General features: G+C 40.0%; 1 protein-coding gene across 1 annotated transcript in view; it reads left to right on the top strand.

The window, feature by feature from the left end:
• ANO2 (anoctamin 2) overlaps positions 1-26,510 on the top strand; it is a gene marked incomplete at its 5' end in the record, with an annotated part of 265,818 nt that overhangs the window by 82,147 nt on the left and 157,161 nt on the right. Inside the window, 2 exons of the mRNA XM_084617062.1 lie at positions 219-260; positions 12,836-12,900. Coding sequence (XP_084473188.1) covers positions 219-260; positions 12,836-12,900 — 107 coding nt within the window. The remainder of the gene's footprint in view (positions 1-218; positions 261-12,835; positions 12,901-26,510) is intronic.

The raw sequence follows: 26,510 nt of genomic DNA, 5'->3' as shown, positions 1-26,510 counted from the left end.
TTAAAAGCTTCAGAGCCACTAATTATATCTGTGAGAATACAAAATATCTACCAGCATATTTGTTGAATCATCATAGTAATAGAAAGTCTTAAATGAAATCTATTCAGGCTGCAATTGAACAGTAAAAACAAAATCAGAGTGCAAAACAGCTGAGCAAAAGCATGACACTATAATACTTTTTCTTTTATTACACTTACCATTTTGATTTGTTTTTGTAGGGTGAATATGAAGGCCAAAATGATGACAGGAATGAAAGAAAGGTAAAATACTCTACATTATAAATACATTTTTGTGCTGGATTTGCGTACTTTGAACTAGAGCTGGATGAATACTCCAAGAAAGCAGTTGCAAATGTTCATTTGAATAAAAACTTCTACAAATTCATTTCATTGGTATTTGTGAGCCTTTTAATTCATTTCCCCTGAACTTTCTTTCATGTGATTGGTGGTTTATTCACAAGAATGTTCACATAACGTTTTTGGCAATATTTGGGTGAATTTAGTTTGATGCGGCCATCTTGAAATTCCTTGAATTTCCCTCTTCCTGTTTAAAAAAGGTCTAGTCAGCCAACCAGGATGCAAAAACATTGCCATGTGACATAGATAATGAATCTCACACCACAAACAGATGATGATTATATAGATGAATAATCAAACCTATAGTGTTTAACTTTTGTATAAATTTAGAATAACAAGTACATTTGTAAAAAAATTAATTAGTTTGCAGATAATTTGAACAGAAAAAAGGCTCCACCTGTCAAATTACTTATTCCAATTATTTCAGCCACTCTACACATGATGAATTGATAACTATAAGAAACTGAATCTACTCATACTATTGTTTTAAATGTAGGTGCTAGCTGTTAGAAATGAGCTAAAACATTTAAATACTAGAATCAGTTAGGTTCCAGTTTTTGCTTAGTGTGTGCTCATTTCCCTCCATCCCTCTTTAATGTTTGTATTGAAGCATCTTTACTAATAAGAAAAAGTAATAGGAAATGGGGAGAGGGACAGGGAGAGACAGACAAGGTACCTTTAATAATAGAAAGCCTAAAATGTGATTTCATTCCTTACACGCATATTCTTGGTTACTAATACACAATTTCATAAATATTTTTCATCCTGTGGTTTTTCATACTGCTGTATGACTTCTGTTGCATGAAGGAAGCATTAAAAATACCATTCATTTTCTAAAAACCTTAACAATGTTCCCATAGCTTTCAGAAGTTTACTTACCAAGTAATCCACTTCTTATGGTAATGAATGCATTTGAAACTAAGCTTGAGTACAAATTTTCAGTCTGTTATCCCTGTGCTGTCACGGCTGTGGCACTGAAGAGTTGAAAAACTTGATTTTCCTGGGCAGCTGTTTGTAATGTGAGCCACTAGATGTCTCTGACTACCAAAAGGAGGCTGCCAGACAACTCTCCAATACCAAATTCTACAGGCACTTTCCTCAGATCCCACTGAGGAATACACTAAGAAACTGCACTATCTACTCAGGACACTCCCTACACTAACACAGGAACAAATCAACATACCCTTAGAGCCCCGACTGGGGTTATTCTGTCTACTACCCAAGATCCACAAACCCAGAAATCCGGGCCACCTCATCATCTCAGGCATTGGCACTCTCACTGAAGGACTGTCCGGATATGTGGACTCTCTACTCAGACCCTACGCCACCAGCACTCCCAGCTATTTCCGTGACACCACTGATTTCCTGAGAAAACTACAGTGCATTGGTGATCTTCCAGAAAACACCATCCTAGCCACCATGGATGTAGAGGCTCTCCACACAAACATCCCACACACAGATGGAATACAAGCTGTCAGGAACAGTATCCCTGATGATGCCACAGCACAACTGGTTGCTGAGCTCTGTGACTTTATCCTCATGCACAATTATTTCAAATTTGGTGACAATATATACCTCCAGACCAGTGGCACTGCTATGGGCACCTGCAATGGCCCCACAATATGCCAACGTTTTTATGGCTGATCTGGAACAACGCTTCCTCAGCTCTCGTCCACTCACGCCCTTTCTCTACCTACATTACATTGATGACATCTTCATCCTCTGGACCCATGGAAAAGAAACCCTGGAAGAATTCCACCACAATTTCAACAGCTTCCACCCCACCATCAACCTCAGCCTGGACCAATCTACATGGGAGGTCCACTTCCTAGACACCACGGTGCAAATAAGAGACGGTCATGTTAACACCACCCTATACCAAAAACCCACTGACCGCTATGCCTACCTTCATGCCTACAGCTTCCATCCTGGACACTCCACACGATCCATTGTCTGCAGCCAAGCGCTGAGGTACAACCGCATTTGCTCCAACCCCTCAGACAGAGACCAACACCTACAAGATCTTCACCAAGCATTCTTAAAACTATGATACCCGCACGAGGAAATAAGGAAAAAGAACAACAGAACTAGACTTGTACCAGAATCCTCCTGCTGCGAGAGAAGCCCAAGAAAGAAACCAACAGAACTCCATGGGCCATCACATACAGTCTTCAGCTAAAACCTCTCCAACGCATCATCGGTGATCTACAACCCATCCTGGACAATGATCCCTCACTTTCACAGGCCTTGGGTGGTAGGCCAGTCCTCGCCCACATACAGCCCACCAACCTGAAGCATATTCTCACCAGCAACGACGCACCACACCATAGTAACTCTAACTGAGGAACCAATCCATGCAACAAACCTCGATGCCAACTCTGCCAACATATCTATACCAGCGACACCATCACAGGACCTAACCAGATCAGACACACCATCACCAGTTCATTCACCTGCACATCCACCAATGTAATATATGCCATCATGTGCCAGCAATGCCCTTCTGCTATGTACATTGGCCAAACTGGACAGTCCCTACGAAAAAGAATAAATGGACACAAATCAGATATTTGGAATGGCAATATACAAAAACCTGTAGGAGAACACTTCAACCTCCCTGGACACACAACAGCAGATTTAAAGGTAGCCATCCTGCAGTAAAAAAACTTCAGGACCAGACTTCAAAGAGAAACTGCTGAGCTTCAGTTCATTTGCAAATTTGACACCATCAGCTCAGGATTAAACAAAGACTGTGAATGGCTAGACAACTACAAAAGCAGTTTCTCCTCCCTTGGTGTTCATGCCTCAACATTAGAAGAGGGCCTCATCCTCTCTGATTGAACTAACCTCGTTATCCCTCACCTGATTCTTGCTTGCATATTTATACCTGCCTCTGGAAATTTCCACTACATGCATCTGACGAAGTGGGTATTCACCCACAAAAGCTTATGCTCCAATATGTCTATTAGTCTATAAGGTGCCACAGGACTCTTTGCTGCTTTTACAGATCCAGACTAACACGGCTACCCCTCTGATAGATGTCTCTGTGTGCTGTGTACAGTTTCATTCAGCGTATGGTCCTTGGTAAACAAAGGAGAGAAAGTTGGGAGTCAAACCAGTGTAGAAGCCTGTTTGTTTGTCTCTCTTATTTACAATCTATAATTTATAATCTTTTATAACTACTTCTTGTTCAAGAACCAGTGATTCTCTATATCATCACATTGTCTATGCTGCACTTACAGTAGCCCCTTCTGGCTAAATGAATGGAGTATAATTGCTATCCGCTCCAAAGGCAGTTGCAGAGTTTACCCACTTAAAAACTAGACAAAGCTGCCAGCTACAAGAAGAATGCTAAAATAGCAGTTAGGCTACGAGGACAAATTGGATAATGTGGTGAAGGGGAAAAGAGGGTCTAAAAGTATAAACGTCTGGAAAAATAGTCCTCCTTTAAGTTGCATTTTGTGCTGCTTGCTTTTTACCCTGCCTATTAGGCCCTGTTATGAAGTGTTAACTATTAAAAACATAAAAGGTTCTTTCCAGAAATACTGCATTGATTATTCACATATGTCTTCTGCTGTGTAGCCATATAATCTGCTGTAGTATTTCTATGTATAACATCATCTGTTTTCTATCTGAATCTAATAGTCTCAGTGTTTAATTTCCTGAAAAGCACTGATCAGATTTAAAAGGAAGGGGGACATTTTTGAGCTATTTTCTGTCCCTTATTTTGTCCCCTTTAAGTTATATGCTGCTTCCATTTGATTGCCTGTAGAATAACCCCCAAAAATGGTGAACTGAGCTTGTCTGAGGTATTTTTCCTTATACGGCAAGTCATAGTAATTAAGATTTATGTAGCAGCTCATAAAGTAAAAGGTTAATCCTAATTAACCCTCTTCGGGATCTCGATGGGGAAAATGCCCTGTGAAACAATGCTTTTGTGACTGCCTGTTGAGAACCAGAAAACTGCATTTGGTGCAGCACACACTCTGCTGAAGACTACTCGTAAGAGCAAAGGAATTTCCCGGTTTCAGTGAAGTGCCTGCTTAAGGGGAAATATGTGTAAAGAAACTACTGCAAAGCAGCACTGTAGTAGCTTGCCTTCAGGGGTAGGATCAGTGGTCTGATCTTTTTTAAAGCTCCTACCCGTTGGTACCAGTAGCCTCTTCATTGCCAGCACTATTATTTTATGCTAAAAAATGTCACCTCTCATTTACAAGGAGTTGCAAAGTCTATCTGCGAAATATAGTTCATCCAACATAACATCCATAGGATATTAGAAATGCGTTGAAAGGTGTTATGATTTCCCTGTGTAAAATACCACTGTTAACTGGAACTGTGGAAATACAAGTAAAACATGATGTCACAAAGCTCTATGGGGACTCCCATAATTTTTGTACAGTCACACATAAGTATTTCAGATTAAACTGAGTTTTGTAACATTTCAATCTTAACAATTTTACCTGCATTGGTGGGGCAGTCCTGCAATTTCATAGCTTTTAAGACATTTATGATAATCTAATCTGAGTTCTTGGCATAGCTTGTGGTTGAATTAGATCATACTTTTTTTCGAAAGACATCCATTATTTGTTTATATTTTAAAATCTGTTCTCTGTGGCACTGTTTAAATACTATTCGGGTTTGATTTAGGGTTCTTCTGACTATTTCAGTGAATGTGCTTATAGGCTGGATAGTTTACAAAATCAATGAACTTTAAATGAATATTGTGGAATGTTCACCAGGAATGGATCTTGAATTGGTAATGTGAGTTTTCCAATTGAAAACATGAATATGGGATCAGTAGTATAAGATGCTGATCACCTTCAGCTCCCAGTGAAGCCAATAAGAGCTGAAAGTACAGCTGCAAAAATAACTGGTTTATCCAATTCTTCGATAATTTTGAAAAGTGGGAAAAATTGTTTCTGGGTTGGAGGGAAAACGGATTTTTTTGGAAATATTTGGACATTTGTAAAGTAAAAAATGTTTTGTGTTGAATAAAATAGCTTGGTTTCACTTGAAGCATTTAAAAAACATTTTTTTTAAATAAAAGGAATTTCAAACCCAAAAGTTGTTTTGAACAGAAAAACAAAATGTTTTGATTTTTTTGGAGTTTTTTCTGTACGAACAATTTGGCAAAACTGACATAAATTTGCAAAAAGTTTTGGTGTTACCAAATCTGCATTTTTTCCCCAAAATAAAGTTTTAGTTGAAGAATTTCACCCATCTCTCATTGAGATTACTCCTTACCCTTTGGAAGTGCTAAGCGCTATGTAGGATTGTGCTCTATAAGAGTAATAGTCACCTACTGCTAGATCCCACACATTGAAATCCATTCCTAATGTCCTACAAATCTGAGAACAGAAACATATTGAGCCAGATCCTCAGCTGGTGTACATTGGGGTAACTCCATTTACTTCAAGGGGAGCATGCCTTTACAACTGCTGATGGACTGTACTCACCCACATTTCAGGATATGGTTCTTAATTAATCAGTTCCCCTATTATTTGTTTGAGTCTCATAAAGTAACTGGAAAATATGATGATTAGAAAAAAAAAGCAGGCAGTTAAAGTATCTGAACCTACTTTGAACTCATTTCTTTAAACTGATCAGATTTCAAATTGATGGTGTCTCTTTTAATTCAGCAAATGTAAAGAATTGCATGCTTTTGGTTTATTTAAAAAAAATGTAATTGTTTTGTGCTCCTAACAGCACAAAATGATGGAAGTTACAAACTTAAAACCTGATATGTTGCTAGTTCTCAAAGAGGCTAGTTGATAGATCAAACTATTGGTAAGTAATTACAAAGTTACAAAGGTTTAAAGTTATTGGGCTAGATAGAGTTCCAGTTCTTGTAATTGACATAACTCCATTGTTCAATAATTTACCATTAAACGTATTATTAATACACTTGCTATAGATGTGCATGCTGCTTTACAGACAGGCCAACATTTTTCAGCGCAAAGGAATTAACAATCTCATCCTGGAACTAGAGCATCAAAGCCTATAACTATGAGAAGCCTCACTGAAGTCACTGCAGAGGCGCAGGCTTCCAAGCCAGTAGAAGTAGAGCTGGTCAGAACATGAGGTTTTGTCCCCATGTGGAATTTTGACTTTTTTGATGAAAAATCAAACTCCCAAACTTATCCAGGCAAAAACTGAAAATATTAAGTGGAAATGCCTCTCTGATACTTCGTGGGAGTTATAGTTTCAGTTGCCTCATGCCCCCGTTTTCCTCTGTGGGTCAGGTCCTCTGGTCGGACTGCATCTCCAGTGCTGCATTACCCTGTTCACGTCTTGCTGAACTGCTTCAGTGCATCATGGAAATACCACAGCCACTGTACTTCCTGGGAAATATCCTGTTGGATAGCCCAGCCTATAGAAGAGAAAGGGAACATGAGGCATCTGAACTATTACACCACTCAGAAGGCACCACGGCAGTCCTGAGAAATGAAATTTTTCAGATTTTGGCTGAAAACTAAAACCTTTTTTTAAAAAAGTTGAAATTTTTCATGGAAAGCAGACATGTTGCAAAATATTTCCTTTAGTTGAAAACCTAATTTTCTGTCAAGAAACAAACAGTTTTGATTGCCATACTAGTAGCCCACCTAGTTCAGAATCCTGCTCTCTGAGAGTGGCCAGGACCAGATATTTTAGACGCAGTTGGAAGAACCTGTTTTTGTGGACAATTATGGAACAATATTTTGGGGGAATATTTCTTCCTTAATCCATCAGGGAGTCTTTGGCCTGTGCTCATATCGTTAATTTTTAGAAAAAGAAATCCTATGTAACTGTGGGCATTCCCTTTACTCATATAACTGTCTAATCCTTTTTTGAATCCTACTTAACTCGTAGCCTCAATGATTTCTTGCTGCAGTGACTTCCACTTTTTATGCAGTGTGTAAAAAAATATATTTTCTTATTAGTTGTAAATTGTTGCTTTAAAGCTTCCTGGACTGTCCTTTTGTTTACATATCATGAGAGAGGATAAACAGGATTTATCTTCTCCATAAAATAATTTTGCATAACTGTGTTGCCATATATTTCTGGACTCCTTCTATTTCTGCTATTTAAAAAAAAAAAGTGACCACAATTAAACACAATCTTTCAGGTGATATATTGGATAAAAATAATACTGAAAACACTATGCTACCAATATATCACCTGAAAGACTATTAACTTTTTACTAAGTTGATCATTGACCATTTAGTCTCGCCCCATGTCCTCTGCCCTATAGCTGGTTTCTAGTCTACGGCAGAACTTTGTTTTCCACACCATAACTTCTTAGGGTATGTCTGCATGATGGTTGCTATAGCAACATAGCTATGGTGCTATGTCACAGTAGCTTCATAGCATAGATACTTCCTACCCTGATGGAGGAGTTTGTTTGTCGATGTAAGTAATCCACTTCTCTGAGAAGTGATAGCTAGGTTAATGGAAGAATTCTTCTGTTGACCTTGCTGCATGTGCCCCAGGGTTAGTTTGACCTAACTACAGTGTTTAGGGCTCAACATTTTTCACTGAGTGATGTAGCTAGGTCAACCTCAGTTTGAGGTAACGCCCAGGCCTTAGTGTCCTTAATAGCTTCTTGTGAGGAACTTTGGCAAAGGATTTTTGAAAGGTCATCTGGATATTATCCACAAAGCACTCTAAGGTGCCACAAGTACTCCTTTTCTTTTTGCAAAGACAGACTAACACGGCTGTTACTCTGAAACCTCTCTCCCTGAATTTCTCTTCCCTTGTGGTCTGATTTTTATCCCTTAGGAGCCTCTGGTGAAGCCTGAATTCTTCCCCTCTCTCTCACAGAGAGAGGAGTTGCTACATGTGATCTTTGAGTGGCAGCCTCAGAGGTAGAGGAGAAGGGGAGGCAGTTGCTCTCTCAGCTGTATGTTCCACCTTCCTGCTAGCTCCTTTTCCTGTCTCACCAGTCCACTCCTCAGCACGTAATTCACTCCACTTTATCCATTTAGAATTTACTTTGGCAATCACTTCACCTCTGACCTAGAAACGTTGGGCCATACTTACCTCTGGTGTAATCCCACTGACGTCAGTTGAATTACATCAGGGAAGAATTTGCCCCATGATACATAAGCAGCATTTTCTCGAGTCTTTTTCACAGCTTTCCATGAGTCATCAGCAGGATTTCAGATTTTTTTTTAAACTCTCTTTCATTTATCATTATTGTTGAGTACATTAATTTTGTGTGGGTGTGTGTGGATGTGGATGTGTGCATGCACACCACAGCCTGGCATTGAATAGCTGGTTCAACTCTGATACCTATGGCCTACAAATAGGCTCATCAAGTGGAATTTAAATGAAGAATGCTCTCTTTTTAGCATAAAGCTGGAAGTATATTTTAAACTCCTTTTTTGTGGAAATAATATAATAATGTGCAGTTAGATATATCATCTACAGCTGCATCTTCATGTTTCTATCCTCTGCAAAAGAAATTTCTGGCATAACATCCAGCTGCTGTCTATTTCCTTAAATATATGCTTTACTGAAAACCATGAATCTCATGGCCAAGGAACTCTGAAAATCCAGACCTCTTGTTATCATTTCATTTTACCCCTCCTTCAGTGAATGATAGGCTCCTGTTACTGCTGGAATAGTGAACCTGCTGTTCTTGAGCCAATGAAAGCAACTTGTGTCTAGAATCCATGGCATGCAATGACACTCCAGCCCAGTGTGGAGCTGTGTCACCACCTGCCCTGCAACTTGGGGTATCTCACAATGCTTTGCTGCTGTGGTTCCCAACTTGGGCTCCTCACAAATAGCATTCAGGTCGCAGCCTGTGTGTCTGTGCATGCCCACAGCCCTGATCCAGCAACTCGGACCCCAGAAGTCTGTTAGCAAACACCAGCCACATTCTGGTGTCCAGCAGCCTTGGTTAACACATGACAGGTGACCCCAACACATTCCCAGTCCTGGATTTTCCCCCAGAAAAGCGTGTTCTGCGCTGTCTAGCTCTCCCCTGAACAGTCCAGATATACTATGTCTGTTGCCTCTCTAAGGGGATCAAGATACAACAGCTTTCCACCTTAGATGGAGTTACCCAAACCATTCACAGCACTGGTTTAGTTTTGATTAAAGAATAAAATACGTTTATTTAACTAAAAGGAGGTAGGTTTTAAGTGAGTACAAATAATGAGGCATTAAAGTCAAAAATAGTTACAAGAAAAATAAAGATAAAACGCTTCCTAGTACTAAATTTAGTAGACTTAACTTGGTTCAAGGTGAAATTCTTACCCCAGGTTTTCAGTATATTGCTGACCATGCTCTTGGGCCAGGATCTGCTCCCAAGATCCAACAGCTGTTTCTTTTATTGTCTTAGGTAAAAAGAGAGAGATGGCTGGTGAGAGAGATCTTAGGGTGTTTTTGCCCCTCACTTCTATAGTTAAGTCCTCCTTAAAAAAGCATTTTCCTGAGTATGACACCTAGTTAAAGTTCTTTTTAGCTGAGAGCAGGACACATAGAGTCTAGTAGGGAAGAGGTGTTATGCTGTTCTTTTCTAAGATGCAGATCTGTTTGTTCCTGTTCCCCTTCCTTGCCAAAGAATGGCCACTTGATAGGTGATGGCCCATCAGCTTTGATGACACCTCTATAGAAACATCAACTTTCCTTTGTCTTGGAGAAACAGGTTTACCCACTTCCCAGACTTGTCTGGAAAACACACTTCAGTCATGTTTTCAGCCTATGTCCATAACTTTACATATAATGTTGCTACATACATTTCACCATGATATTATTGACCAGCAAGTTATTGGTTTTCAAATGATACCGTACAAGGAATATTTTATTGAGAGATTATTACAATGGTTTGTAAAGTGTGAATACACATGCCTCCAAGGAGGACCTCTACAAAACTGAAGTTCATGCCTCCTGTGACTACAGTATTTTATAGGAATAGTCCCAAATGCTGTATTTATTTTGAGGTTTTAAAATACCATTCAGGGCTTTGCAAGCTCTGGTAATCTTCCCTCTGCCTGCTTCAAAGGAGGGATTTGAATCCACATCTCCTACCTCCCTAGTGAGTGCCTTGATAAGCAGTCTATAGAGTCATTCTCACTCTCTCTTTGGCTCAGTGAGTATTTAAGTATTTATACAAAGTTTGATTAGGGCATGTGTCTGGTAAGGGGTGAGATCTGAGTTCAAGTCTACGCTCTCCTGAACGTTTAAGTAATTTAGACCAAGTGGAACAATGTTCTACAGGGCAGACTGAGAGCATCCTGCCCCCAGAATAGCCTATAGCTTGGTGATTAGGATGCTCACTGGGGATGGGGGAGATCTGATTCAAACCTGGGTCTCCCATATCCCAGGCAAGTACCCTAATCACTGGGCTAAAGGCTATAAAGGGAGGAACAGACACACAGAGTTTGGTGGCCTGGAAGAAGTTTTTCCCAGATGAAACTAATTGGGTCAAATTTGCAAATAGTTTTGGGTTGACCAAAACTGCATTTATTGGCAAATTAACTATTCATCCAAAATTTTTGCCCAGCTCCACTGGTGTAGTAAATGCAGTATGACATAATGCAATGGGCAAAAGTGCGGGGAGGGGGAGAGGTAATATTATGTATAACTATTACTCTCCCTCTTCCCTGTACTTTGGCTTAAATCTCTCTTAGGCACAGGCCAGCAGGGTGTTAAACAGATTTAAATCTTAGCGCAAGAATCCAAAATGCAACTGTTAATAAGAATACTCAGCTTCAAAAAGCGAAGCAGTTTCTTAATAAACAAAACAAATATTTAATACACATAAACATTACAAATAATATTTAGCATGTTTCTGAATAAATGTTTAAACTAAAGCCAGTAAGCCTATTGTTGTTCTTCTTTATCCAGGCTTCCCCACTTTGCTGCTGTTACATGTATTACATAGGTTAATATATTTAGGCTAGGAAAGATTAGATTTTTGTAACTAAATGTCAGTAAATGTCAATTTCACATGTAAACCAATGAAAAAATATTTCTTTTGATAATAAACAAAATTGACAGATAGGCACAGTAAGAAAAATGCTGCTTGAGAACCTACTGGAGTTTGATTTAAGGATATTTATTTTGTATATTTTAACCTGTGATATTGACAGTTTCTGTTTTAATAGTTATAAACCTTTAACTTTTTGAATCTCAATGTCCATTGTTATTACAGCCTGGCACCCCTCATAATTTATCCCAACAGTGAAAAATTTAAATAGATAAAAATAAAAAAAATGTTTAAAATTAAACATCGATAGTATCTGTTGAAATTATAAAATAAATGTAGAGATCAAACTCTGCTAAGCCTACACATATTTCAGTGAAAGATTTCAACAAGACACACATACAGATACATTCCTCTCTGATCTTCTTGTGAAGACAATTTCTCAGATTCTAGAGTGTGGCCTCAAAAGGTTCACTTGGATTCTCCAGCGTCTGAGGAGAATGTCGCCTCTCAGTTTCCCTCCAACCCTTTCAGAATCTTCTCAGCGAAATGAGAACGATCATCCCAGACAAAAGCAATTATAATGCCCAAGCCAATAGGTGACTGTCTCCTCAGCTTCCAACAAGCGCAGGCATCCGCACTCCCCAGACACAAATTGGTACAAGTATTAGGACACATCCTTCACAGCACACACCTCTCTTGGTCATGCATCAATCACTTGGGGAGGTCAGAGGGTTGTCTCCAACTACCTCATTTCTAACTTTTCACTCCCTGAGTTCTGATGAGCTCTCAGCTTTCAGATCGTGAGGGTTTGGAACCTGTAAAACTGCTTATCTTCAATGGAAACATTCTGTGCAGCTTCAGAGATGGTTACTGAGCATATCCAATAACTACCACATCCCTCTTCTAGATGCATCTGTGCTCTTCTAAGTTGGGCTGCCATGCAGAAGGTTCAGTTCAAATCCATGTCTCCTCCCCACGGCTTCTTTTCCTTTGAACTTAAAAAATCAAATGCCGCAGTGTGAACATTGCAATAACATTCACCATATAGTTTTTTCTAAAGAAACAGTTAGGATGGCATTTTCAAAAGCGCTCAAAGTGGGCCTAACTCTACTCATAGTGAAGTCAAATGGGGGTGGGAGGGTGGGTAATACGATTGGTTTCACTGGGAGCAGGATTAGATAAATACTGAGTGCTTTTGAAAATCCCATTGATAATAATTAGGGCCCAATCCTACTCATTTGACTTCAATGGGAGTTGGAGCCAGTCCCTATTTTAAAATTTCTGATGATTTCTTTGCTCCTGCTTTTAGTTACTTTATGTGAACTTTGCTCAGATGTGTGAACCACTAAATAAAGGATCGTTGTCAAGCACATGAGATGCTTTTCCGTAGCCTGAGATCCAGGAACACCAAGTGATAATGGAATCCTGATGCAAAAATTTTTTAGCATAGTAATTGTAACCATATAAAACTGATCAGATAGGTACAATAGTTCAAGTTCACATTAAAAAAAACTTGCAAACAGTTGTTTTAAGTTAATTTTCTGTGTTTCTTTTAATTTAGTTGCTGTATCGAGAATGGGCAAGATATGGAGCATTTTACAAGTATCAGCCTATTGACCTCATAAGGTAATAGCTTTGATGAAAATAATGTGGGGGCAGATTCTCAACTGGCAGAAATCAGCGTGGTTCCATTGATTTGCACCAGCTAAGGATTCTGGTCCTTTGTTTGCTATTCTCAGGAATGGCAATAAATTATCTTAATGCTTAGTATCCTTTTCTCTTAGATCTAGTAATAATGTATAACAAGTAGAATACATCAGCCCATCACTACACCTCTCATTTTCCATTATATCTAGTCCTGGAGAAACACAGTACTTCATAAAAGTGTTTGCACAAATTTATTCAAAGAAAAGAGAAGTATTTGCACATTCATATGAGTGAACTTTTTTTGGTAAGAATGTTCACTGAAAGTGAAATTTTGGTGAATAATCAGGAGAATGTGTTCCCATGAAGTTTAACCCAGAAGTGTTTGTCTGGTAGTTGTGAAATTAAGTATTAACATTGGAGCAAGTTACCAAAGTGGATTCTCCCTCACTGACCATTTTTAATTCAAGATTGGATGTTTTATTCTAAAAAATCTGCTCTAAGAATTATTTGGGGGAAGTTCTGTGGCCTGTGTTAGAAAGGAGGACAGACTAGATGATCAGCATGATCCCTTCTGACTGCAGAATCTATGAAATTACTTTAATTTCCCTCTTCCTATTTATGGAAAGTTTCAGTCATCCAGTCAGGGAGCAGAAACAATGTAATGGGATTTGAGCTGATCAACATGTTCTGAATCTTAACATTTCAGTGGAATTTTGAATTTAAAAAAAGTTTTGGCAAAAAATCTTTTAAAAAATTGCCAAATGTTTCTCTTTATTGGACCAGCTTTTCCTGATGTAGGTGACCAGTCATACCACCTCAAATGCCAAACTAAGAGAAAGGTTCACCTATGACCTCTAGCTTTGAAGTATGTTTATATAAAATGTTTGTCCAATAAAAAATGAATAGGTTAAACCCAGTCTATTTGTGGATAATGTGTGAACAGAAAAAATGGGGTAGTCATTTGTCAAGTAAATTATTCACTACGAATAAGATAGTTCAGCTCCAGCTGTGGGATAGATTGTTCCACCCTTATCAATATGAGGAAGCACTTATTCAGGTAATCCCATTGAAGCCAGTTGGTATGCTCACTTGAGTAATTGTTCACCAGAGCGAGTAAGGCTCTGTGCCATTAATTTCATTAATATTAATGATTCCTATTGCTGTGTAAAACACATTTATTACTTTACCCTGATGTTAAAATACTGTATCTCACTTTCAAAAGTTTACTCATACAACTGATAACAGGAACAGAATTACTACTTGTTATGGGAGAGATGTTTCAAAGGTACAAATTACAGTTAGCCCCATCATTCTTATTGAAAGTCAATGGGAGTTAGGCATCCTACTTCCATTTGTGCCTTCAAAAATCTCCCTTTCCAGGTTCCAGTATTGTATGGATAAGCTCTCACAGTACAAAACATGATGACAGCTGCCAACATGACCTGAATAAAGGTTGTGCAGGTTTAAAAAGATAAATGGTTGCTGGTCATGGAAATTTTAAAGCTATACCAGAATTAGAGCTAATGTACATTCTTTGCAGTTCCACTGCTTACGCTACATCTTAATTTGAGATTTGGTTTTGTCAGTACCCAGAGTGCTCTTTCACTTCACTGCGGTGATTTCATAGAAATTCTGCGGTTTTAAACTTTGAGAACAAAATAAAGGGTTTGGACATGTGCAATTGGTTCTTTGTTCTCATGGAGAAGATACTCCTAACTTTTATCTTCCATACTTTTCTTGAGTGTGAGTTTCACTGTCCACTATGACTAAAATAAATGTGGGTTTTATGTTCCAGGTTACAACATATAGACACAGGGCAACTGCTCCTTTTTTCTCTGCAGTCTTTTTTTTACTTTTACTAGACATCATTTTTTGTACAGTTGTACTATACAGGGATTTGAGTTCAAGTTTTAGGCATGAATGTTTATTCCTAGTGGAAGAAGGAGCTATTGTTAGTGGGAGTGAAATGAATAATGTGGCTTTTCATGAACGGGCTTGGTAAATTTTGCAGACTATCACCTCAGGCAGAGAAATAGGGTAGTTTCATGGGGTTGTGATTTATATTCATTGTGGCGTTTTGGCTTCAACTTGATTGGACTTCTAGGTTCAAAATTTGTTTTATGTTTGTGCTAATACCATGTAGTTTAACATGTTTGTATCCCAATCTTTGATGGATGGTGGCAGTTATATTAATTTTGCTTTATATGCAAAACCTGTTTTGACTGATTTGAACCTGTAATGCATATATATTAACAACTGTTTGAAATATGTTGATGGAAAAAAAACTACAAACACAATGTTAATTACACTAATTAAATTCAGGTATAGCCCAGAACACCAGTTGCAACTATGTATTTCTTTTCCCTATTTCCTTTCCCAAGTAATAGGTACACAGCAACTCAATACCCCACCAAATCCCAGATGCCTAGGCTGGGAGACAGTTAACTCTTCAACTGCTGGATTAATGCGATATGCAAAGAACATGAAACACCTCTATCCTCTAGTTAACTCACTTTTAGCCCTTGGAATGCTCCCAGTTTCCAAGTGACGCATACTTGTAGCTGGAACCACTGCTAGGGATTGCATTTTTGCTACACTCATTCTTGGCACAGGCCAGGTCCATTTTTGAGGTCAAATGTCCTGGGAGATAGCTAATTGCATAACCAATCATTGAATTTGGCTTATGTAGAACATTTTCATTTTCTTAAAGGAAAAAGAAATAAAAAGTGGACCATTGAAACATTAACTTACAGATCCATTCGCGTCTATATTACAAACAGTGAAAGCATTCTGCTCTGGCCTTGTGCACGCCCTTGGGGGACAGTGAAAGTGCAGTTTATTGTAAATCAATGAACAGAGGGGTCCAGCGAAAGAGAACATGGTAGGTGTTATACATTTCTAATCTGCAACAGGTTTGTTTCAGAGAAAGGGCTTTAAGGGAATGCACAATACAGATATATCTGAAACTGAATTTGTAAAAGGTGAGCAACACCCAATCTCTGGGTACATGTATACATATGAAATAGACAATCTAAACACAAACCTAATTGAATTGAACCCTACCTCTAGGATACAAGCACTTTGCAGACCTCATTTTCTTATTTAGGTATTACGGCAAAATGTTCAGACTTGGGTCCTTAAATTTATGCACCAGAATTCATATTTTGTCTTTCATATATGTTGTCTTCTTCTTTTTTTAATCCAAAGGAAAAATTTGCATTTTTGAGGAGGAAAATTGTGAGTAATCAAGCTATTAAGAGCCATTCTAGGCTGTCAATAGACCTTAGGCTGTTTCTCCACTTAGAAAACAAGTGTATTTTTTATACATTTTTGCTGGCCTAGAAAAAGATTTTCCCACTCAGAACGAATCCAGCCAAATTTGCAGATAGTTTCAGGACTGCCAAAATAGCATCTTTTGGTGAATAAAGTTTTCATCTGAAAAAATTCACCCAGCTGTACTTAGGATTCTTGAGCCATATAGTGACTTGGAAATTATCTCTTTGCCACAAAGTAAGGGCTCTTTCCTCTCTCACGCCTCTCTGAGATCACTACTCCCAGAAATCCAAGTTCATGTTTAGTTATGCTGACTTCCCAAGTGTCGCTAGAGGAATTGTGGGTAGGTAACCTATGCAAATGAGGCTTCATATGGCAATATTTTCTTCTTTCTCCCTTTCCCCGCTTTTTTCCCAGTGCAGAGCTCTCCTCCTCTAGAGCTTCTAGCCATAGGGCTAAACTTTGCACTTCTTTGATACCCAGAGGGATTTGCACATGATGTGTAAATCCATGTGGCATTTGGCCTCATGTATTCACCTGGGCACAGGCACTTGGCTCTGGAGTGAGATAAAACAGCAAACTTTTACATATAATCGTTTATTTCCAGAACTCCACCTGTCCTGTAGGAAGTGGTTGTCTGTTTTTCTTTGCAGAAACTCAGTGTTATTTATTGGGCTTCACCTTGCAGGCCAGATGGAATTTGAAAGCTATTGGCCTGTGTTTAAATGGTGAGATAAAAGCAGACCTCTGCTTGCTGATAGGCATTTTTCCTATGCAGAAGGGTGCCCTCAGTACCATCAACAGTTTGTACTTCTTGGGTGTGATTTTAAAAAGCAACCAAGCTCAGATCCTCAGAAGGATTTAGGTGCCTAACTCCCATTGATTTCAGTGGGAGTTAGGTCCCTAAATACCTTTGCGCCTCTGGGTCTAAATGACTTAGTAGCACAAGTCCATTGAAAGTCAACGGGACTTGTGTTCCCAAATCACATAACTATTTTTGAAAATCCCAAACTTAGCCTCCCTGACCATGTGCCCCAGGCAATCCTGGGGAATAATGTTGAAGAGGCACTGGATCTCTGCTAGGGTGTGAGGAGGCAGATTTGAGAGGTGTCTATCAGCTCTGGAGGAACTTTAACAGCATCAAACAACCCTTGCAGCGCATTCCACAATTGCACTATCAACCCTGGAGAAAAACAGACCTGTCGGGGGGAGTTTTTCTCCCGCTGGAGAGAGATGTGGGAAAGACTCTTCAGATTCCCAGCAATTCCCCTGGGCACTCCTGACTGCAAAGTTAAAAGAATTATTTTCTATGGTAAACCTCATGGACCCATACTGCTTCCCCTTTCTCTCTCCACAGCAACTTCATGAGTGTTACTGCAATTGCAGGGTTGCTGCCTATTTGTGCCATCCTCTGCTCTGGCTTGCCCTCCTTTGGAATATGCTCAGTGCAGTGTGGATTCAGCATACATAGACAAAGATGCTAATGCACAGCATACTCCCATGTAACACACCCCATGCTCCCTTATAAGAGTGGGTCTGGATTTGGCCCATGAAATTGTCCTTGAATCTTTAATGGAAAACTGGTGCTGCACTGCTGAGTAAGTACATTTTGTTGTCATGTCATACTTTCATCAAAGAACTGTGACAACAGAAGAAACAGCTAGGATTGGGGCAGCTCTGGTAATCAGTATGGCCACTGCCAGCCTTTCAAAAGTCATGAGATTCGCTTAAAACCCATGAGATTTCAAAAAACAAACAACAAACCCAACCAACCAAACAAAAAACCCTGCTAATTTTAGGTTCTTTTCCTGTCCCTTCTGGTTTTTGAGCCTTTATGGTGCACTCAGGTCACATTTTCGAGCTTTTCTCTGAAACTACAAGGACAAGAAAGTTACTTTTTAAAAAAAAATAAAAGCTGGTATTCTCATGTTCTCACAAGACGCTAGGAGCTGGGACTTTAAAAACACCATATATTATGAGACTTGATAAATTATGACATTTGGCAACATTGGGTAAAACTTTGAGTAGCCCTATCATGCCAGACATTAATATTTCCTGTTTCTAAAGCACTTTTATTCTTCTTATTCTGGAGAACAACAAATCTCTATGTTAGCCACTAGATGGTATCTTGTTTGGCAATAAATGCCTCTTACAACAAATGCTGCTTACAGTGTCCTATGAAAGAAACCAATACATCGAGCTAACTTTACACTTGCAGCAAGATTTACAGTATGAAGAGGATAAATATTGAATTTGAAATGGCTCATGAATCTTCACTTTGCCCTGAATTTTTCGTAATGTTATGAAAAGAGAAATCAGCACGTGGGTTTCATATATGGCTTTGGGGGTTTAGCTGACGTAAATGATGGTATAAGGCTGGGTATAAGTGGCCTCAGAAAAGAGGCATAAGTGGCAAAGTAGTACAGATTTCACGGATCTCTCATTTAGTGAGTGTGCAAAGCCCAGGTACGTTGCACACCAATGAAGCAGAAGGGAAAGTGGGCCAGGAAAAGCAACTAACAGGAAATGTGAGAGCAAGTAGGTAGAAAAACACTACATGATATGTCCCCCAGTCCAAAGGAAAGGCTTATTCACTATAAAATACTAAAAAGAAGGAAAAATAAGGCTCTGTTATTGGGGACTGTACAGCTGAGTGTAGGAGGAGAAGGAAACTCATCATAGAATATCAGGGTTGGAAGGGACCTCAGGAGGTCATCTAGTCCAACCCCCTGCTCAAAGCATGATCTAAATTAACTTCTTATACTCCTTATACAGGGCTTTCTTTGCTGGGGAAATGAGAATTACTGCAACCGAAAGGTGAAGTAGTTTCTCCCTCCCCAGGCAACCTTCATGGACTCAGTAGGTAAGAATCTTTTCAGCCTGGCGGTTGGTTTTTGATTTGTTTGCAAACAAGGATTTAGCTGTCCCACCTCCAGCTGAGGAAGAGTAGGAAAGGGGGAGCTAGAGATATTTCTGGATGTTAAGATTGTTGGTTCTACTCTGAGTGGCCCCACACGATCTTATGTGTGCCCCATCATTGGCTTCAGACAGCTCAGACATTGCATGGCTGCTAATAATAGGAAAATATCCTGTTAGAAATAAAGGATAGATCCTTCACTACTGCATGTGTGTGCAGAGCTTCTGTGGGCCAGTAGCCTCACAGACCAATCTGCAAATTGAGATCAGGGATTTATTTCCTTTAAAAATATCAAAGTGTAAATATCGCTATTATTTTGTGTGGCCACTTTATCATCTCTACGTCACTGTACACTACATTCATGTTGTATCTAGTAGCTCTTCGTATGATCTTCTTTTACCATTGTAAACTATTCAATTCACAAACAATAATTAACTTTTACTCACAGTGCTCCTATTGAAGTAGGGAAAGATTATCATCCTTACAACTGAAAAGGTGCCATTGTTCTACCTTCAGTCTATTGCTTTAGTTTCCATCAATGGATCATTTTATACGTATTTTATATTGTAACACTGAAACTCTGTATTTTTTTTCTCCATTGCAATTTTTCCTGTGTTCTGTACATTAATTCACGTGAGGGTCTATGAACTGGACTCTTTCTCCCCGTCAATATTTTGTTATTATTAAGGTTTAAATATTAGTTACTTTTGCAGCACAGCCAAGGGACTGGGGAGATAAGGCAGCATAAATGCATTTTAGGACTTAGCTTCTAAGGAAGTTTATTCCACTGCTGGTGGCAATTTAAGCACAGATTGGGCTGATCCTTGACCGTCTCCAGTTAAACTACAGACCTCTGATTTCAAAGGAAGAGACAGCAAGTATGGCAGGTTTCATACAAATCCTTAACTAAGGAAGCTCCATTAAGTGGCTCTTCTCCAGGGGTGCTGGAACAATTTGTACAGGGGGGTGCTGAGAGCCATTGAACCAAACTGTAAACCCTGTATATGATGGAAACCATGTGAAGCCAGGGGTTGTGGCAGAACCCCTAGTTCCAGCACTTATGCTCTTCTCTTTCTGCATTTTAACCAGTTCTATTTATAAGTAAAAGGGGCCAGACTGATTGTTGTCCTGTGAGTAGAGGCCATGAATTCTATGGAGCACAAGGGCTGCAAAGCACCTGACCAGCCCCTCCTTGGAATACACCTGGTGCAGGAGACCTGTATCAGGCACAAAGATGGCTCTGCTAGATCTGAGCCCTCTTCCCTGCAAAACCCACCACACAAATGGTGTTTCAGGGTGGGAAACTTGCATCCTGTGGGCACGGGCACCTAGATGCAAGTTAGAGACAGCCTTCAGGGGTAGGGTGTAGTTACAAACCTGCTGGGGTGCCAGATTAATGGAAAGGTACATCAAAGCCAGTGAACTTGGGCTAAATTTTGAGAGAGTCGGGGCCAGTTTTTGCTACATACTACACTGAACTCAACCTCTTTACACTGTTTGGTATTTGAATCCAGGGACACAACAAGCTACTAAGGAAGGAAATCTTTGCACAACCTCCCTTCTCCTCCTCTGTACTGAGCTGCTGAGCCCACTTGCTTAGGAATCATTTTTGTGCTTTTTGCTATGGACAGAGCAACTCTTCTGTTCACAGCACTAATGGGCTGCTTATACTTGCCCTTCTAATATGCTTCTCCTTTTCCTGCGTCACACTGGAGTGTGTTAGTATTTAGCAGAGATCCCAGGATTGTTTTTTTCCTCCTCTTGTCACTTCTGTACAATTGCTTTCCAGTCTCTTGGCTGATTGTTCTGAAGGGGGTTACTCTTTGCCAGGAGCCTTTGCAGGCTCCCAGATGGCTTCATTTGGTAGTACACGTAGCTGGGTGTGTTGACTGGAATGGATTGTTACTGTACTTTCTGGAGTCAGAGAGCTGGGTTCTGTTCCTGACTCTGCCATGCTGACTTACTGTGCAGTCTCCAGCAAATCACCCAGGAGCATTCTGCAGAATCGTTCATTCATGTTGGGCTCAAGCACTTTGAAGTTGCCATTTCATCACAGGGGAAAATATTATTGTTATTTTAACAATGCTGTAATGAAAAGGAGTCTCTCTCACACATGTTGTAACAGCAGAACACTAGAAATAATCTCCATATCCACCAAGCTTAATTCTGCTCTCATTTACACTGCTGTAAATCTGAAATAACTCCAGTGAAATCTATGCAGTTAATCTGGGTTTTCCATGGTATAACCGCAGGCAAAATTTGTTGCTGACTGAACTGTTTATCAACACCCGCTTAGAATAGACTTATTTTGAGGGCTTACGTGGGACATGGGACTTGCAGTAGGCATCTGCACAATGGTGATTTTCATTCAGTAGGCAGTTGTATGACTGGGAGGGCTAACATTGCAAATATGAATGTGTGAGAGAGACAGAGAGAAAGATGTGAAACAACAGATGGGCTAGATTGGGACATAGCAATGAAAAAATTGAATAGTCTTCCCAGCTAGGTGACTCAGTGGCTACAGTGTCTTTGCTTTGTCTTTTTAACTTTGCTCCTAAAACTCTATGAAATTCTCTCCCAAACATGTCACACATTACTTTATTCACATTCCAGGTAGCCCACACTTGATTGTACACAGTTATAAGCCTTCTTCTTCTTCTTCAAATCTGATCTATTTATAAGTTGAATAACTTGGCAACAAAGTGTTACGACGAACATGCATCTTTGGTATTTAATTACCAGTTATTCTATGTCTTGTTGCCAAACCAATATAATAGACAGAAGTGCATCACAGATGTCTGGTTCGAATATATGGGAACTGAATAAACATTTTTAATGCAGCTTTCAGGATACTGTTTGTAGTAAATTTGCCATGACAGTCGATACACTTTCTGCAGTTTCTTCTCTTGCTTTGTTTACTTAGTGCTTGGTCCTGAATGGTGCTGAGAACCTGCACCTTCTATTCAGCTGCTTACCTCTCGGTACCCTTTTATATGATACACATGAATCATGATCTGCTTCTTTCAACCTCTTCCTGCACCCACAACCAGCCTGTGCCCATGTACGGCAAATGGGGGGATTTGGCCCTTAACTATTTCTGGATATATATGAATCAGGTGTAAATTATGCCAAGATCGAGATGTGATATAACAAAACCTAGTTTGTTTCTCCTCTTGGTCTACAACAGAGTAAAGCAAGAGCACTCCCATTACAGTCAATGGAGTAATACTGTTTTTACACCAATGTAAGTGAGAGAAGAGTCCAGGCCCTCGGTATTTACGTGAGGTCACCTGTAAACATCCCTCCTCAACACATACATCCTAATACATCCTACCACCACCATCCAGCACACACACATTTCTAGCCAGTACTTATTCTTAAAATTAGGTACTGTGGTTTTCTTTATAATCTGCAATGTTATTTAGTGAGTATAGTTGCAAATGCTTAGCTTTAGAAAGAATGTAGTATACTAAGCTAATTTTCTTTTTTTAAAAAAAGCCTTGATGTATTCGTGTATGAAGTCAGATATTTACAAGTATAAGTGATTCTTTATGTCATTATTTGTCTTGTGGTAGTGCCTGGGAACCCTCATCATAAACCAGGACCCCATTGTGCTGTACAAACACAGAGCAAAATAGTCATTGCCCCCCAAAATGTACAATGTAATCGTAAGACAGAGACAACAGATGGATACAGGGAGGAGCACAAAGAAACAATGAGATAATATTGGTCAGCATGACAGGCAGTCATCTCAGCATAGCACCAGCCTAAACGTTGTCAGGTTTTATTATAGGCATCTTGGTAGAAGAGGTGTTTGAAGGAGGAGGAGGAGGTAGCTCTGTGGATGTTTATGGAGAGCTCCTCCCAAGCATGAGGGGCAACATGGGAGGAAGCACAAAGGTGCTTGTTTGAACATTTATCAAGTAGACAATGGAGACCGGCATCATGGGCCAATCAGAGACAGGATTAGACCAGAAGTCCACCCAGTTAAATATCTCTCCTCAAGGAGAAAAGGAGTACTTGTGGCACCTTAGAGACTAACCTCTAAGGTGCCACAAGTACTCCTTTTCTTTTTGCGAATACAGACTAACACGGCTGTTACTCTGAAACCTCTCCTCAAGGACTGGCTGGTTCCTAAATGGTTCAGAGGTGGGGGAAGGTGGGTTGTTTTTTTTCTTATTCCCTTTCTGTTATACCCTGAACCGTGAAGTGCGATAACACTGCTTGACTGGATGGCCCTGGGAATATGTGAGTTCCTCAATTTGACTATATTATGCTTAAGATCCAGATTGTGACAGAGTTTTGAGGACATGAAAGTAGCCTTCCTCTGTTTGTACCCTCTTCCCCACTGTGGTAGTTACACTAGCAGTCCTTGTGCTCACCGGAGGCCAGGGACTGCATGGTGTTAGTTACAGTAGCCACCTCAATGGGCCTGGGTAGGAGGCAGGATCACAACCCTATCTTCCTCAACCCCGTCAGGGAGAGCTGGTTGGCTGCCAGTGGGCGTGTGCCAGTGAGCTCTGAGAGGTGTATGTACCTCTGTGATGTCCTCTGTTAGGGCCCAGTCCTGTGAGGATCTTGGGGTATGATCTGACAGATGCCCACTGAAGGCAACGAGAGTCCAGCTTGACTGCAGTGGGTGTTGGATCAGGCCCTTGATGCCACCTGCCAGATATTGTGCTCCCTCAACTCCGTTTATTTTCAGTGAGGGTTCAAGGCATTCAGCCTGTAATAGGAGGAAGGAGCGTATCTCTACCATTTCTTACGTTGGCTAAATAATCTCAGCCTGTCATCACACTGCAAAGCACAATCATCGGTCTACCTTGGACTATTTCAACCTCTGCTCTGTTGAGCTTAAATCAAGGAGACTAGCACAGGACAGGTACTCATATCGGGCATAGCCGTTAACATTGTTTTTTCTTTTTGAAAACATTTTAAGTCACAGAGCATTGTGCAGCTCCCTGCTTCTTGGCAGCTGCCTTCCTTCCAGCTGCCAGGACATTGTTGAGCTCTTTTCACTTTCTCTTGGCACAGATGTGAATAGCAACCCTTTGCTTTATGAATTTCAGATTACTTTTATCATTGGAAAGTTTTAATAACCCCATAGAAAGAAACCCTCACAAGCCGTGAGCCTACTGACTTTGGAAAATCTTGTCTCTGATGAATTTGGTGCGTTTGGTCTGATGATCTCTCTTCTGACACTGCCTGGGCTCAGATACCTTCTTTGCCACTTTATGGGCCTTGTTCAAGCCAATGGCCATAGCAAAGAAGGCTGCCAGCTCTGGTCTTTTAAGGTCAGATTGTGGCCCATCCTGCTTGTCTGCAGAGGGCAGAATGGGACGGAAGGTGCCCCCTTAGAATGCTGTGCCAGCTGCCCATATCACCCATGCATGTGTGGGGGAAGGGGCAAGAAGTACATGGAGCACTGAGTCTGACCCCATCCCATCATGCTTGCCAGAGCATCAGCACTGGTTCCCTGGGGAAAGTATGCTGCACAAGGTATATAGCCAACGCAGGGTACGTTCCCTCAGAGAACAGGGGGAAACCTGAAGCCTTATAGGGATTCCTTGCTTCCTAGTCTGCCCCTGGGGTAGTGCAGCTACATATTGGCCAATATATGAGGTTTGTGGCAAATCCATGTCTGGACCCATTATTTATTCATATATTTTTTTAATAAAATACTTTTTTAGTCACAATTTTAATAAAACTATACACAAATAACAGCAAATATAGTCAATACACTCCAAAACAAAATCCCTGCCAAATTCATGATTCATGTACAAATTCTACTGCAAATGACTAGCCCTACGAGTTACAGTAATATTTCTCACTTAAATAGCTTATTTATTTATTTGTATTCCAGTGACCCCCATTGTGCTAGGAGCTGTACAAACACAGAACAAAAAGATGGCCTTGGCCCAAAGAGCTTACAATCTAAGTTGCAGTGTGAATGTTTGTGGATTTTATAAGGGGATAAATATAATATGCTAACCAGTAAACTCATATAAGCTGTTTAGAGGCTGGATCCTACAAATAATCACACATGTAAGTAATCCTTATTTATGCAGCTTGTCCTACTGAAGTGAAAGGTATTAACTTGCATAATTAAGTTCCTTTCATTTGAGTATGCTTGTAATGATTCAGGGTGAGTTGTACCTTTGCGTTGTACTGCAGTCTCTCCACGGGTCCCTGTTCAAGTGACTAGCCCTGTCCTGCTCTTCTCTCAGGGTGGAATCCTGCAATTCTCCTCACTCTTAGACTTGGTCTCCAGGTTAACTCACCCCTATTTACCATCCATATTTCCTCAACAGGTCCAGCTGTGTTTGCCCACTGCTATTGCCTTCCCTTCTGGAGTTGTGATCAATATGAAAATACTGTGATACAGGACAGTGTCTTCAAAACAAAATATTGTTTATTCATTCATAGGAACATGACAATCAGAGAGAAAAAGATTAAAACAACAAAGGTCTTCATGCACAGTAGTCTTACCTAAATTTTAGCATTTCTCTCAAGACTTAGGCTATGTGTACACTATCACTTTTGTCAGTCGGGTGTGAAAAAACACATGCCCCCAACCAACATAAGTTTCACCAACAGAAGCGCCGGTGTGGACAACATTATCTTGTCGGGAGACTCTTTCCCACCAACACAGGTACCGCTGCTTATTGGGGGTGGTTTAATTATGCTGAAGAGAGAATTCTCTCCCATCGGCATAGAGCGGCTACGCTGGAAACCTTACAGTGGTGCAGTCGCAGTGGTATAGCTGTGCCGCTGTAAGGTCTCCAGTGTAGACATAACCTTAAATAGGCTTGTCTTACCCCTGGAACCCTCCCACTTCTGGGGACTGGGTTATAGGTTGCTTGTCTGCAGACCCTCCCTCTCCCCCTCTGTGCATCAGGGGTGCCCTTTTAACAGTTTCCAAAGCCCATATCCTCAAAGGTATTTAAATGCTAATTCCCAATGGGAATTGACACCTGTATTGTCATTTAAGTATCAGTGATTGGGTCCATATACAGCCATTGACTTTGGTTCCTCCAATCAAAAAAACACCGAAGACTGACTTAACCCTTAGTTTTCCTTTAGGAAGCAACCCAAGAACTACCAAACCCACAGAAGTACACGTAACATTCATAAAATCAATTCAGATACCTCCCATGTTCTTGACAAAGGGTGTGCAGGATCATGTTGAAAATCGCAAATAAAGAACTGTAGGCAGATATAGTACTTGGAATCTGTAAGAGTAAAAAAGATGTTTTTTTTTTTAAATTAAACAATCCCAAACATAATTTATAAATTAATAAATATCCGCTCTGTGATATCTCAGATGTTATAGTAGTTCCCAATACTGAGAACAGGAACTAGCTGTGGTACTTTATAAATGACTGTAGTCATACACTTT

The sequence above is a fragment of the Lepidochelys olivacea genome, assembly GCF_965140295.1.
Source record: "Lepidochelys olivacea isolate rLepOli2 genome assembly, chromosome: 1".
NCBI lineage: Eukaryota > Metazoa > Chordata > Testudines > Cheloniidae > Lepidochelys > Lepidochelys olivacea.
The sequence above is the reverse complement of the archived record's forward strand: the minus strand, read 5'-3'. Positions and strand labels throughout refer to the sequence as shown.